The sequence below is a fragment of the Plectropomus leopardus genome, chromosome 23, assembly GCF_026936395.1.
Source record: "Plectropomus leopardus strain MGB_pleo_1.0 chromosome 23, ASM2693639v1, whole genome shotgun sequence".
NCBI lineage: Eukaryota > Metazoa > Chordata > Actinopteri > Perciformes > Serranidae > Plectropomus > Plectropomus leopardus.
In genome coordinates this window covers 17,830,132-17,843,338 of record NC_142198.1, presented here as the reverse complement: position 1 = coordinate 17,843,338, position 13,207 = coordinate 17,830,132, and the positions used below count along the sequence as shown (strand labels likewise).

General features: G+C 40.4%; 1 protein-coding gene across 2 annotated transcripts in view; it reads left to right on the top strand.

The window, feature by feature from the left end:
• The window catches only part of tesk1b (testis associated actin remodelling kinase 1b), a 44,255-nt gene that overhangs the window by 7,758 nt on the left and 23,290 nt on the right, over nt 1–13,207 (top strand). Inside the window, exons 1-2 of one of the 2 annotated variants that reach the window (XM_042512101.2) lie at nt 2,946–3,184; nt 4,589–5,272. In XM_042512101.2, the coding sequence (XP_042368035.2) occupies nt 5,084–5,272 (189 nt within the window). In that variant the 5' untranslated portion in view covers nt 2,946–3,184; nt 4,589–5,083. Of the gene's footprint in view, nt 1–2,945; nt 3,185–4,588; nt 5,273–13,207 lie in introns of those variants that run through there. The other variant, XM_042512102.2, reaches the window with a different exon arrangement.

The following is a 13,207-nucleotide window of genomic DNA, read 5'->3' as shown; positions in this document are numbered from 1 at the left end:
CCAGAAGAAAGATGGACTCACATCGATTTTAAGCCCAGTCCTACTATAATGGAAAAAATAAATTATAAGTGATGGAGGATTTTGTAGTAAATATGACCACTGTTGGATAAATACGAAGTTAGCTCTTCTGTTATTACAAGAAGACAGATAAAGAGCGATTTAAATCAGATATTGATTTGGCTCTTTCAGTGATGTGAATTGGTTTCTGTGGGTGTTTTTGGTTTGGTTTGACTGACAGCGTGTCAGTTAGGCTCATTGTTGTTGATATTGTTTAAAAAGTCAATTTATCAATATAGAGACAAACATTCAGTGACAATAAATGCCTGCTTCACCAATTTAGCATCGCACTCCTAGAATGTGTGCATCAGCATTTATACAAAAAGGCTTTACACAGCTTTTTTTTGCACATATAAAGTGCACTCTTAGAAATAAAAGTGATAACTAGAACCATATAGGGTTCTATTGCTTGCTCCCATAAGAGAACCCCTTTTTGGTCCCTGCAGAACCTTTTATTAAGGTTCCAACTGGAGCATTTTCAGAGGGCTCTACCTAGATCCCAACACAAAGGGTAATACCTGGAACCATCTGTGAGAGCTTCCACCCAGTACCTCTTATGAGAGGCTCTACAGACCCGCCTAGTGGGTTCTTTCAAGAACCCTTTCATAATCCGAAGGTTTTATCCAGAACACACCCAGGGGTTACTACTGAGAACCCTTTTATATTCCAAGGTTTTCATGTAGAACCCACTGAGGGGGGGGCTCTAAAAATGGTGATTTTCGGCATTACCCATAGATGTCTCTCCCACTAACCATGGTTTTAGTTCTTAATGGAACTCTTAGTCCTACAAAGAACCCTCTCTTCAAAAAATGGGTTCTTCAAAAGCAAAAGGTTCGAGGTGGAACCTCAGCCCTTCATTATGAACACTTTTGGAACTTTTATTTCTGGAACTTTTATTTCTAAGTACTGTTTAGTACTTTCCAAAACCTGCCAGCAGACTGTGATGTATAAAATCAGTGGAGTTCCCCTGTGAGTAATATTAGGAAACAGAAATGACATAAGTCAGGCATGTTTCAGCCAAGCTTCGAGCTAAATGTCACCGTTTTCACTCTCTAAATTTAACAAATTAGCATGCTAACATTTTCTTTTTAGCACTGAACACAAAGTGCAGCTGAGGCTGATGGGATTGTTGCATTTGATTGATTTCTTATTGATGCAAACACCAGTTAATAAAAAAAAAACACACAAAACAGTCAAATTAAGATATCCACATCATAGTAGGTAGTACTATCTACAAACCATTGTTTAGTGTTTGCCATAAAGTTGGAGTCAGGTCAGACTCTCGTCTCGTTGTTTGCTCTTCACACACTCAGTTTAGTGATTTGAGTGGCGAGTCAATAAAAACAGCAGAAAGTTATCAGATGAAAATCTCTGCCCAAGAATGTATAGCCCCCACTATGTGACAAATTAACCCTGAGACTGAACTTAAAGGTCAACGAGTCAACATAATCTCCTGTCACACACACACATGCATGAATGCTTGCACATAATCCCCACACACAAGCTCACTGAAGCCCAACTTGGACTCAAAACAGATATAACAGTCAGTGTGATGAATAAGTGATCAGCAGCACTAAATAATATATAGAACATATTATGATCAGCGACAATGGTGTGACTTTAGTGTTTTTTCCTCTGGCTTTAGGACAGAGCCAATAAACTGATGGATAAATAATGCAGTGACAGACCGCAGATCTGTTTGAAAAGAAAGACATAAACCTCATCACACACCTCTCCGGCTGAATGTGTTAACGGTGTGTGAGTATGCGGCTGTGAGGTGTGAGATGGCCTCATGCTGTACGACACACTTTTTTATGGCTCTTTGCCATCCACCACCTTTTGGGTTCCCCACGCAATGTTCACAATCAGTTGTAGAGAGCATTAATATCCATATCTAAGTCTGTATCGCCTTCAATCTGTCAGAAACAAAACATACTTTCACCTGAGCACTTACACAAATTTAGTTGGTCTCATTACCTATATGTTCTTCATTACATTAACTTTGATCATATATTTGCTTTTTCTAACCTGCTCCCTTGTGTAAAGCATTTGCAGCTCAGCTTTTGAAAGCTTCTCTACATAACTGGTATTATGTCTGCAGCTACAATAATATGCACACACAATGCAGACCATTTAAAGGGCTTCATTTTAACTTGGTGTCCATGTTATTGATATTAATAATTCATCCTTTTTCACAGGCCAATTTAGACTAAATCCAGCCATTAATCCCAAAATGACCTGACATTTATTTGTTATGTCCTTATTTAACCCTTTGATACGTTGTTCAACAACGCTTTCTCATGCTACTTTCAGACGCCTTTTACTAGTATTTCAGGACGTTTCAAGGTGTTTAGAACAATTCTACGATTTTGGAACATTTTTAGGATTTTAGGATGTTTCTAGGATTTGAGGACGTTTCTAGGATTTTGGGACTTATCCAGGATTTCAGAATGTATGTATGATTGGCTAGGACATCTGTGCAGAGGATCCTCCGCTGGCCCTTTTTTTTTTTTTTTATAAAAAAGTTTGTTTTATGCCCGCTGCCTTAGGTATACTAAAAGTACAAAAACAATTTGTCATGTGAATCACCTTATTTTTAATGTAAATTATAAAATGGTTGGGGTGCCACCTGGTACCCTCTTGGGGGCCTGGTTGAGTATCACTGCTGTAAACTGTGATTTTCTATGGCGCAAATCTGTCACTTTTTTTTATTAACATACAAAAAATGAGATGAACTCCGTTAGACAGGGAGATTTTGGACACACAATCAGACAGCCTGTAGGCGACAACTGCCAGTTCAGACGTCCCCACAGGTACCTTTTTTTTTCGTTACGGTGATCACGTGTGGACCCGCCCCGCCTCGCCGCCTCCAATAAAGCGCAGCAAAAGTCACCGCTCCCCTTCCTTCATGCAAGCAAATCCACAGCGAGCCAGGCGGCGGGGACGTAAACCGAAACCGCTGAGCTGAAGCCCGTACGTGTTCGTGTGTGTCTGTGTGTGCGTGAATGCGCCGCACAAAGATGATAAATTAGTAAACTAGAGCTCCAGTAACCGGACGCTGCGGCTGATCGGGGCTCAGCAGAGGACACCGGCGCGTGTGGAGGTTATGTTTTGAGAAGAAGGCCAGGTATGTCAGATCGTCCTCCTGCAGGCGAGCACGCGTCTCCTGCAGTTCCCTCTTGTGCGTCAGCGTTTTCCACTTTGAATCGTGCAGCTGAATTTATAGTGTATCCGGAGGGGACGCGACAGGCGAGCTCTCAAACTCGGCTCAGTTTGGCATCCATAATTCACAAGCCGCAGTCAGGCTGTGGGGAGCGACACGCAGGTTCCTGCAGAGCATCAGGGGGCGCGTGCAGGCGGCATGCGCGCTGCTCAGAGCCCAAAGCGACCATTAGTGCATCCGTGAACAGTGCATAAGTGATTGGATCAGTTTTGTGTGTGCAAAGTGCAGGCAGTAACAATGTGGGACGATATCTCGCTGCATCCACTGTTATCACTGGAGGACAGATAACATGTCAAACATTTACGATCAACTCTGTGTTAGATTTGTTTTTCAGCTTAATGTCATTATTGGTTTCAATAATTTGCTCAGTGAGACCAATTTTAAGCTTTTCTCTCTATAGTATGTGCAAAAAATACAATATTAGGGGTGCAAACAAGCTTTAAACGTGGTTGGAAATCAGTTTTCTCCTGCAGCGTTCAAGACACCTTTAATCAGCTATTTAATACTTTGAATAGAAGAAAATGACCTGAAAATTAGTTTTAAACTACTTTTAGGAAAATAGACAATAAAATTACCCTGTATTGTAATAATAATCTATAATAATCTATGTAATAATAATCTATTGTTATTTGTTGAAATTATGTCAAAAAATGAGAAAAAAATTATACGTTTTTTTGAATGGCTTTGCTGACTTGCTCTCTAACTTTTTCACGTTTTTGAAAGAAATGAAACAAATTTGCTCACACTGCAAAATCTGGAAAGTTGACTTTAAAAAGTAAATAATTTTAACAAAATTATGTAAATGCAGCTAAATTTCAAATAAACTTAACAATCAGATATAAAGTAAACATAAATTAAGATTAATAGTTATATTTACTTTTTCAAGGCAATCCAAGATTATTTTAAGTATTACAAAAGTACAGAAAATTATGTCACAGGGAAAAAAATGTACATGTAATTTTTGTTTTTTGCACTTTTTGGGGGGTAATTTTCTTATTCTTTTTACTTTTCTCTTTTTGCTGATTTTTAGGTAAATTTCTTGTAACTCTTTACTCGTTTCTTGTAATTTTGGGTAATTTGTTGTTAAGTTGCTTACTTCCGTCTTCCCATGTTTTGAAAGAAATCATACAATTTGCTCAGTTTTCAAAGGGTTAATCATGCATGGAAGCACTGTACGTTAGATAATACTTTTGCACACTGATCAGTCAAGTCAATATGAGCAGCAGTTGTCACATCAGATGCACACACTTTGTGATTTAGTGAATTAACGCCCCTGTTTCCGCCCCCCTCTCCACTCTCCCTCTCCAGCTTTAATAGGCTGCTGCGTCACCGGAGCGGCTCTGTGCGCACTGGAAACCCGGCACTCAATTGGTGGAAGCAGGAGGGGAGCCCCGGCCTTTTCCACTGCAGGAGGAGCAGAGTTAAAGAGAAGGAGAGAAAGAGAAAGACGCCGCTGCCAAGACAGCAGCAGGAGCAGCAGCAGCAGCCTGCGCAGTTTAGAAATCGGCACAGCCTCCTCTGCTGCACGCCATGAGGGACTTCACCCAAACTGCGCACTGACTCTGCAGGATGCACCGCTGCAGCTGCGTAGTTTGTTAGCGAGATCCGGACGCGTGCAGGAATCTGACAGGAGGAATCAGGCCGTTGAGCCCAGCTGCGACATCGGAGAGTTTCTCATTCCTCCCACCCGGAGAGCGCCGTGGCCTCGGAGCGGACATGGGAAATGTAAACAGTAGTAGGGCTGGATTTTAAACTGCGCACACGTCCCCACGTCCTCCTCCTCCTCCTCCCGGGGCGTCCGAGATGGAGATGGAGACGGAGAGGGTCGAGCCGGAGCCGGAGGGAGAGCCGCCCATGAACAGCGTCCACGGAACCAACCGGATCAGACCGTCCTCGTACCGGGCCCTGCGCAGCGCCGTGTCCAGCCTGGCCCGTCTAGACGACTTCAGCCGCGAGAAGATCGGCGCGGGCTTCTTCTCCGAGGTGTTCAAGGTGAGCGCGTGTGGCTGATCAGTGATGTTTTATGACTTCATGTGAGTGCTTTAAGTCATGCATGTTGATGACAGGTTAATGGATCGATGCTCACATCCTCCATGTCTCCATGGTTACACAAAACCAAAGTTCATTTGACCATTTAGACAAGGAGAGTGTGAACTTTTTTGACAGCTCAAGAGTGCTGTTAACTCACTTGATCCCTCACCATCTATGAAAGAACTGGTATCCATGGCAACCAGTGTAACCGTAGCCAAACACATGCATGATGCTGAATAAATGCAGGAGCATGAGGTTTTTTTTAAAGGGAGATTTCACTGATTTTTAACCAGCTTTGCATCAAAACAATGTGGGTAGTAGGCGTAGCTCAGGGGTGTCCAAACATTTTTCAAGGGGGGCCAGATTAGATAATGAGAAAAAACCTTTGGTGGCCAGCTGCTTCTTCCATTATTTTATATTTTATTATTTTATTTATTTTATAATAATTGTTTTTACATTAAAAAAATCACATACAATTATACAAACGCACATATTCAATTTTCCATCGCTCCTGAAAGTGTTGGCCCTTGTTATCAACTTTATGCTTTTCTCTTCATTTCTATCTCTTCATTATCTTTTAAATGCAAAACACATTAATGTTTGATCTGCCTGCGTATTTCTTACTTGTTGCATGTCTGCAAACTACAGTCGTCCTGTGGGAGCGTTTATTGGTCTGGTACGATCCAGTGCATTCTGGTAGTTGTAGGTTTTCTACCTCTTGAGCAAAAGCAGCCTTTTACTCTGTTTTCTCTGCTCACGTAGCACCAATTTCAAAAGTATTTACTTCTTTCTACTGCAGAGACAGTGAGTTAATGTGAGTACCCTCTTTTCACATACAGTAGGCTACTTTCATTTTTACTTAATCATGAGCAATATTACAACTTTGAGCGATATGGCTTAAAAATAATTTTGTGATATTTTTAGGCTATACCACGATACACAATATATCTCAATATTTTGAAATCTCTGAACTGCTGTAAGCTACTAAAATACAAAATTACGGCCTAGTTTTACAAGAGTACCCTCTTTTGATCGGTAATATGCATCTTACAGGATGGCGTCATGGTGGAACTTCACACCTCACTGTCCCCTCTAATGGTGCTCTCTTCTCCACACGTGTGACCCACATGTTGTGTAAGGTGGACACGGTGTGTTTTGGTGTGTAAGCAGATACGGTCAGGACAGGTAGATCTGGCACACATGTAGGTAACCTTATACTCCCCGTCTCAGTTCAGACCAGCCGCCTCCCCCCCTTTGTCACGCTGCTGTTCACCTTCACAGAGGCTAATTCTGAGGATCACCTCGTTAATGACGGCTCCGAGTTGCCATGTACAGATCAGTGTGATGGTGTGAGAGATAGTGAGATACAAAAGGGCAGCTGGCCAGGGAGCAAACTGCATCACTTGAGAAGTTGGCTCATATTGGGGCTAGAATTAATGATTCTCCATTCGCCATTGATAGATCGTTTTTTTGGTCAATAAAATAGTGAAACATGATCTTTGCAATTCCCCAGAACCCAAGTTGAAGTCTTCACATGATGTCCAGCAGTCCAAAAAACCCAAACTGTTCATTTTATTATCATGTATAACAAAGAAAAGCATCAAATTCTCACATTTGAGAAGCATAAAACCAGTAAATGTTTTGCTTTTTTGCTTCATAAAATACTGAAAAGGTTATTCGATTATCAGATTAGAATTTTTTTTTCCTCAGTAGCAGTTTGTGACTCGCGGGGTGGATAGTCGATCTGTCAAGCTGTTCGCAGCCAATCAGATTGATGGATAAGAGGAGCAGCTGCTGCGAGTGAATGCAAATTTTAGACCCAGCAGAATGGACGCTTAAGTTTCGCTTTCAATGTGCCTGACGTTTTCCTGCTCTCTATATATTCCAATAGCGCTCCTATTGAATGGTGCAGTTTGTAAAATGAATGTGTGGGAAATCTATATTAATGAACTAATTGTTGCAGCTTTATCTCGTATTATGTTTATTAGAATTTTGCTTGAAAAATGAAGAAAAGTAAGAAAACGGGGATCTAAAATGAAAATTAGTTGCAGCCTCTGCAGTTGTAAGAATAATGGTGAAAATTGTCACTATGATCACACTTTCTACGGAAAGATGATTGCTAGGAGTGAGGCTTTGTGAAAGGGCTGTTTTTTCAGCTGATACTGTGCTCACAGGCAAGTCGCCACAGGTGCACATGTGAATTTTTTAGGGGATTTTAGAGCAATTTATGCCTATGTCATGCAGTAACAGAATATTTCTCCTCATATCTCTCCTGCTTCAAACAAAGGCGTCAGTCTGCAGAGTTCATGTTTCAGTGTGGAGTCAGTAGTGGTGATATTGTAGTAAACAGTCCTGTAAGTAGTCGGTGTGTGTTCAGACTGAAATGAAGCCTTACTGTTTACTTTACAGCAATAATACCTGTAAATTAAACAAACGCAAGAGGTGTAACTGCCCATGTTGTTATAAGAGATCGTTAGGAGCTCCCTCATACCGCTGTGGGAGAGGTGTCGGGCGATTCTTTCCAGCCCTGTTCCTGCTTTCTCTTTCCGGGGGGTTTGTTTGATCTTCACATCTGCAGCTGAATGCATGATGTGGTTACCTGTCGTTCCTGTGATATCTCGTAGAAGCAGGCAACTTCACCTTCTGCTATGGTGCACTGGAAGGGAAATAAATCAAAAGGCGTTGAAACTCCAGTAACCTATTGCGGTGATATCTCTCCACTAAAAATCTGTTTTATTCAATAGGATTTTGGGGAATTTAATACAGGGGAGAAAGCTTCAAGATGAGGAAAATGTATTAACAGGGTTCACACAAGGTGCTTGAGATGCTCGACGTACTTGAATTAAACACTCAAAAATTTAAGTTCGTTTAAAAAATCAGACTTTTAAAATGTGTTTCTTGAAAAAGTACTTGAATATAACTGAGAGGAAAAAAGAATGATTATTTCATGAAATATATCAGATAAATATTTTAAACTAGAAAGCAAAAAAACGGCCGTACTTGTTAATGCTGTATGAGTGTTAATCAGTTGGTAAACTCCAGTAAATAGTCTGCTCCAGGATGTTTCACTAGCTTGCAAAACACCCACACAAGGGCAGCATCAACTGTTAGCACGAGTTTTGAACTGTAACTCAGCAGCAGTTAATTAATAATGAGCTGATTTTCAGCTCTGACAGCATGTGTTTGCTCCATTCATGAATTATCGCAATTTTCTTGCATCAGCTGGTTTTGGTTAAAAATAATTAAAAAAAATATTGCTTGAAAAATGACTTGAAAGTTTTTGAATTTGACTCGCCCCTGTCTTCACAAACCCTGTATTAGGAAAATTCTGTCTTGTGGAAGAAATGGTTTCTTCTGTTATGTGCAAAACTTTTTTATTTTTATTTTTTGACTTAACTTTCCTTTTTGTGTGTGTTTGCTTATTTTCAGGTAATTTTCTTAAGTTAATTTTTTTTGTGTGGGTCACACATTAGGGTCATTTCTTCTCAAGTTGCTGATTGCCTTCCTCCCATGTTTTTAAAAGAAATGGAGCCCCTTTGCTCCAGTTTCAAAGAGTCAAATACTCTGAGTTTAATGTGCTCTCTGAATAATCCAGACTCAAAAGTGCACGGCCAAGTCGACCCTCACCTCATTAAATAAGACTTTTTGTGTCATGACTTCACTCTTGGTGCTTTGTGCTCGGCTCGGTCTTTTGAAGCCACTCCCTCCCTCGGCGTTGCCCTTTGAATGGCCAATGAGCATGCAAATGTCACTGTGTTTACTGCTGGCTTGTCAAGTTGGCACTTAGGTTTGAATCGTCTTGCCCTTTTGATAGCGCCATATAAATGCAAAATTGTTACTGTGGCTATCAGTCACATTTAAAAACTTTGCTGACATGGATGATTGTTCCTGTGTGCTGGGGTATTTCAGAGGAAAAGGCCCGGCTGTTTTGTTCATTAAATTTATCAGCCATTAAACATATATGGTGCATTTACACACATTCAGGCTTTGAAATTGATGCCCTGCACTCTGCAACAAAGGCTCCTGGCCTCCCAGCATATATTTGTGTGTGTGTGTGTGTGTGTGTGTGTGTGTGTGTGTGTGTGTGTGTGTGTGTGTGTGTGTGTGAGAGCTGTTGAGCTTCGGTGCAGATCAATGGAAGCTCCCGGCAGGCAGGCAGACAGGCAGCCATTCACCTCTCAAGTGTGCAAATGTACAACCTGAAAAAAAAGGGGAGAGACAAAAAAAGAGGGAGAAAGGAAGGGAGCACACGTGTTGAGACAAATCCTTCAGGTGCTGTTTTTCATCTTTCTTTTTAATATCCTTCAAAGGAACGTTCCTCGTGTGAGTGGTGTGTGTTAGGCCTTGTGCAAGACTCGGGCTTTTTGTTTTTTTTCGGCCTCAAACTTGAAAACCTGAAGGCTTGGCAGCAATAAAACCGCTCAATCAAAAAGAAATTGCACCATCGCTTACCGCTTCAGTTAACTAAAGGAAGTAATCATTTATTTATTCTGTTTCTCAGTGCTGCAGGGGTTTTTTTTGTGTGTGAGCAAACTTGTTTGATTGATTTCTAATTGGATTACTGCGTCATTTTGCAGCTGTGACAGTCCTGGTAATAGATCTGTATATTTGCTAACACAGATAACCTGCTGGCGAAGAAGAAGGAGACATGGGAACAGATTCTTATCAGATTTGGTTCTCATTCGCCCCTTTTTACATAATTTACATGAGACATGGAAATCTCACATTGTTTTGAAAAGCTCTGCAGCTTCCCAGTTTGGTGGAAAGTAGCTTAAGTGCGTACTTTCTTGCAGTCTTGTTCGTTTGGATCTTTATCAGCCACTTAGGAGCAATCAGATGGCTTGTGTTAGTGGTGCTAATTGCTGTTAGCCATTTTTACACAGAGATCGTGCTATAGTGCTGCTACAAAGTCCTTTCTTTTTGCCACCGTTACGTTTTTAAACAGAACCAAACAACAGTGGCATCGTGCCGCTCCACTGTATGATTTTTAGACAGCATGCCGGCATTGCGGTAGCTAAAGAGGCTAATGTTTAACACAACAGTGTCACCCTCCAGTGCGACGTGTTTGAACCTGTGACTTGTGTTACTGTTTCCTAAAATATTAAATTATTTCTTCAATGTAGCTTACTGTGTGTAGTCTATGTTTGTTTAGGTTTTAAGTATAGACTTAAACCCTTAGAGACTGTGTGGTGCATTTTAATGCGCTTCATTTTTTGATAATTTTGTCTGTGTTCATGCATACAGCAGACATTTTGGCAAAATTGTGTATTTCTGTTTAATCTTTGGATTTCCAGCTCAGCTCCTACCTTAAATCTAAAATACATTTGGTGAAAATACATGTTATTTCCACTAGTTGCACTGTCAGAACAGTGTTGCTGCAAATCATAGACAGATCCCAGGCTGTGATAATAATAAAAATATGTATATACTTTGCATGTAGTATATTTAAATTATACAACTTTTTTGTGTGTGTGGTTTTTTTAATCTAAAAAGACAGTGGCATCATGACAAAAACCTGCCATTTAAATGGTTAAAATTCTGAAAATTAATAAATATATCATATTTATTATTAGGACTGATGTTGGTTAAAAAAATTCAGTAAGTGAAAGTAGAAAATCATATTAATGTATAATATTTTTTAAAGTTAGATTTCGATATAAGTGTGTGTAATATTGAAGCCCTCAGAGTTAATAATACCCAGAAGATTATATTCATTCCTATGAAGCTGCTCACCTGGTGCATACCCAGAAAACACTTCTAGTCTCTGGAGGCCTGGTTTTTAGTGTACTAAAAGACTCCAGATGAAAATTAGCGTGAAGCTGATGCTGGTACAGTTCATCAGCTGGTGACATTTACGGCTGCTAAAAATCTTTAATGAAATACTGAGAGCTTTAATATTTTTTAGAAAATGTTTCAATCTTGACCTGTCTGTTGGCCTCGTCACATCCTCATTTGTGTGCTCAACTTAAATCCAAACAGCACAGGTTGAGAAAGTCTGAATGTCTTGTAGCTCCATTTTCATGATAATCTCAGAGCGGATGACAGATGTTTGTCTAATTGTTGCGAAAAGTGGGTGAAACTGAAATTCAAATATATTTATATGAGTCACAGTGAGAATTTCTCCATAAAAATGTCAGTAAAGTAATTATCATACAGACTGTGATTTAGCCCAACTAGAGCCTAGTGATGAAGATGTATGTATGTGTGTGTGTGTGTGTGTGTGCGTGCGCGTGATTGCGCATTTAAGGCTCACACATGAGAAATGATGATAATAAGCTGAGTAAGGAGAGTAATTAGGTAAAGAGGGGATTTAAAACAGACTGGAGTCTCCAAAGGACAAATACTGTCAGCTTGAGTGAAGATGGTGTGTGTGTGTGTGTGTGTGTGTGTGTGTGTGTGTGTGTGTGTGTGAGTGTGTGGGTGTGGGTGTGTGTTTGTGTGGCAGCTGCTTGTGACAGAGCGGTAATGTGAAGGAAATGGGTTGCCAAACACGGCTGTTGTGCGAATGTGTGTACTTACTGTATGCATTGTGGATATCCAGCTTTCATCCCGTATCATATTGCAAAATTTGCATTGTATCCTTGTATCCTCTTTAAAAAATTGATATAGTGTAATTAAAAAATGCAACAGCAACAAAATAGGTCACCGAAGTGTTGGTTTTACGCGTGTGAAAAGTTTTGTCTATAATACACAACATAAAAGCCTCAATATTTTTGCATACTTTGCCTCCTTAACACTTATGCAACAAGGGACATCACGTTGGACTCGGGGACATTTTAATGCACATTTGCCACACTTTACAATAATTTTCAACTAAACAGCTGATATTTGGAAAATGATAACGTTTACTTGCTGCTCTGGTCCTCTCCCTTTAGGTTAAGTCAGTTATCTGAATCTTTTGTCACATCGAATCAGTTTTGTGTGAATTTCAGCCTTGACTCTTCTTGTAAGAGCACGTCTTTGAGAGAAAGAGATACTGATAGTGGGACTCTCCCATCAGGATGTGTTGGGATGTGATCAGTTCTGAGTAAATCCTGGCTGCTGGAACAATGTCAACTCTGGAAAGATACAACGACAACAAAGGAGGGGAAAAAAAAACAGATTCTTAGGAGTTGCCTGCACACAAACCACGATCCATCATCAGCTGTCATCTGTGCGCTTATGATCAGTTTCAGTCTTCGGGATTAGACGGCTCTGTGTGTGTCCGTGTTGCTTTTGAATGGTGCTGATGGTATGAGAGAGCCAGTGCAGACTTGAACATCAGCAGCTTCGTGAAGCACTTTTCCCTCATTATTCCTTCCTTGCTGCAGTCAGGGCCTGCTTCTTTAGTTATTCAGCTTTGTTAACGTTCTGCCCAGCCGCACAAACACGAAAGTGCTGTGCATGTGACACGCTTGTCTTCACTTGAACCACCGTGTTTATTGTTTGAAATATTTCAGCTGTACCAGGGATTAAAATAGAGAAGTGTTGGGCAAGAGTTGCACAATTAGCTGTTTTTCAGACCCCCCCTCCCTCTCCTTTCTATTATAGTTACCAGTGTTTTTGTAAGTGTATCTTAAGAGACAGCGTATGTGTGTTTACATCAACACAATGAGTGTTTCCTCACGTCCACATGTGGGCAGTGCGGTAGCTAAACCTTGAGGAAGGCCGCTCCCCTGCAAGATGGTAAACAAATGGCTGAGTGTTTGCATAGTCTGTATCAAAGACAGGGTGTATTGTTTTTGTGGTGATGCAGAACTCAGTTATTAAAGGGGGACCTATTATCCTTTATTTGTTTTCTGTCATAAATATATTAAAATGTTAGATGGTCAACAAAGCTTAAGTTTCAAATAATGAGGTAAATGTATAAGTGTAAGCAAAAACCTTTTTTTATCCACATTTTTCTGAATACTCGAT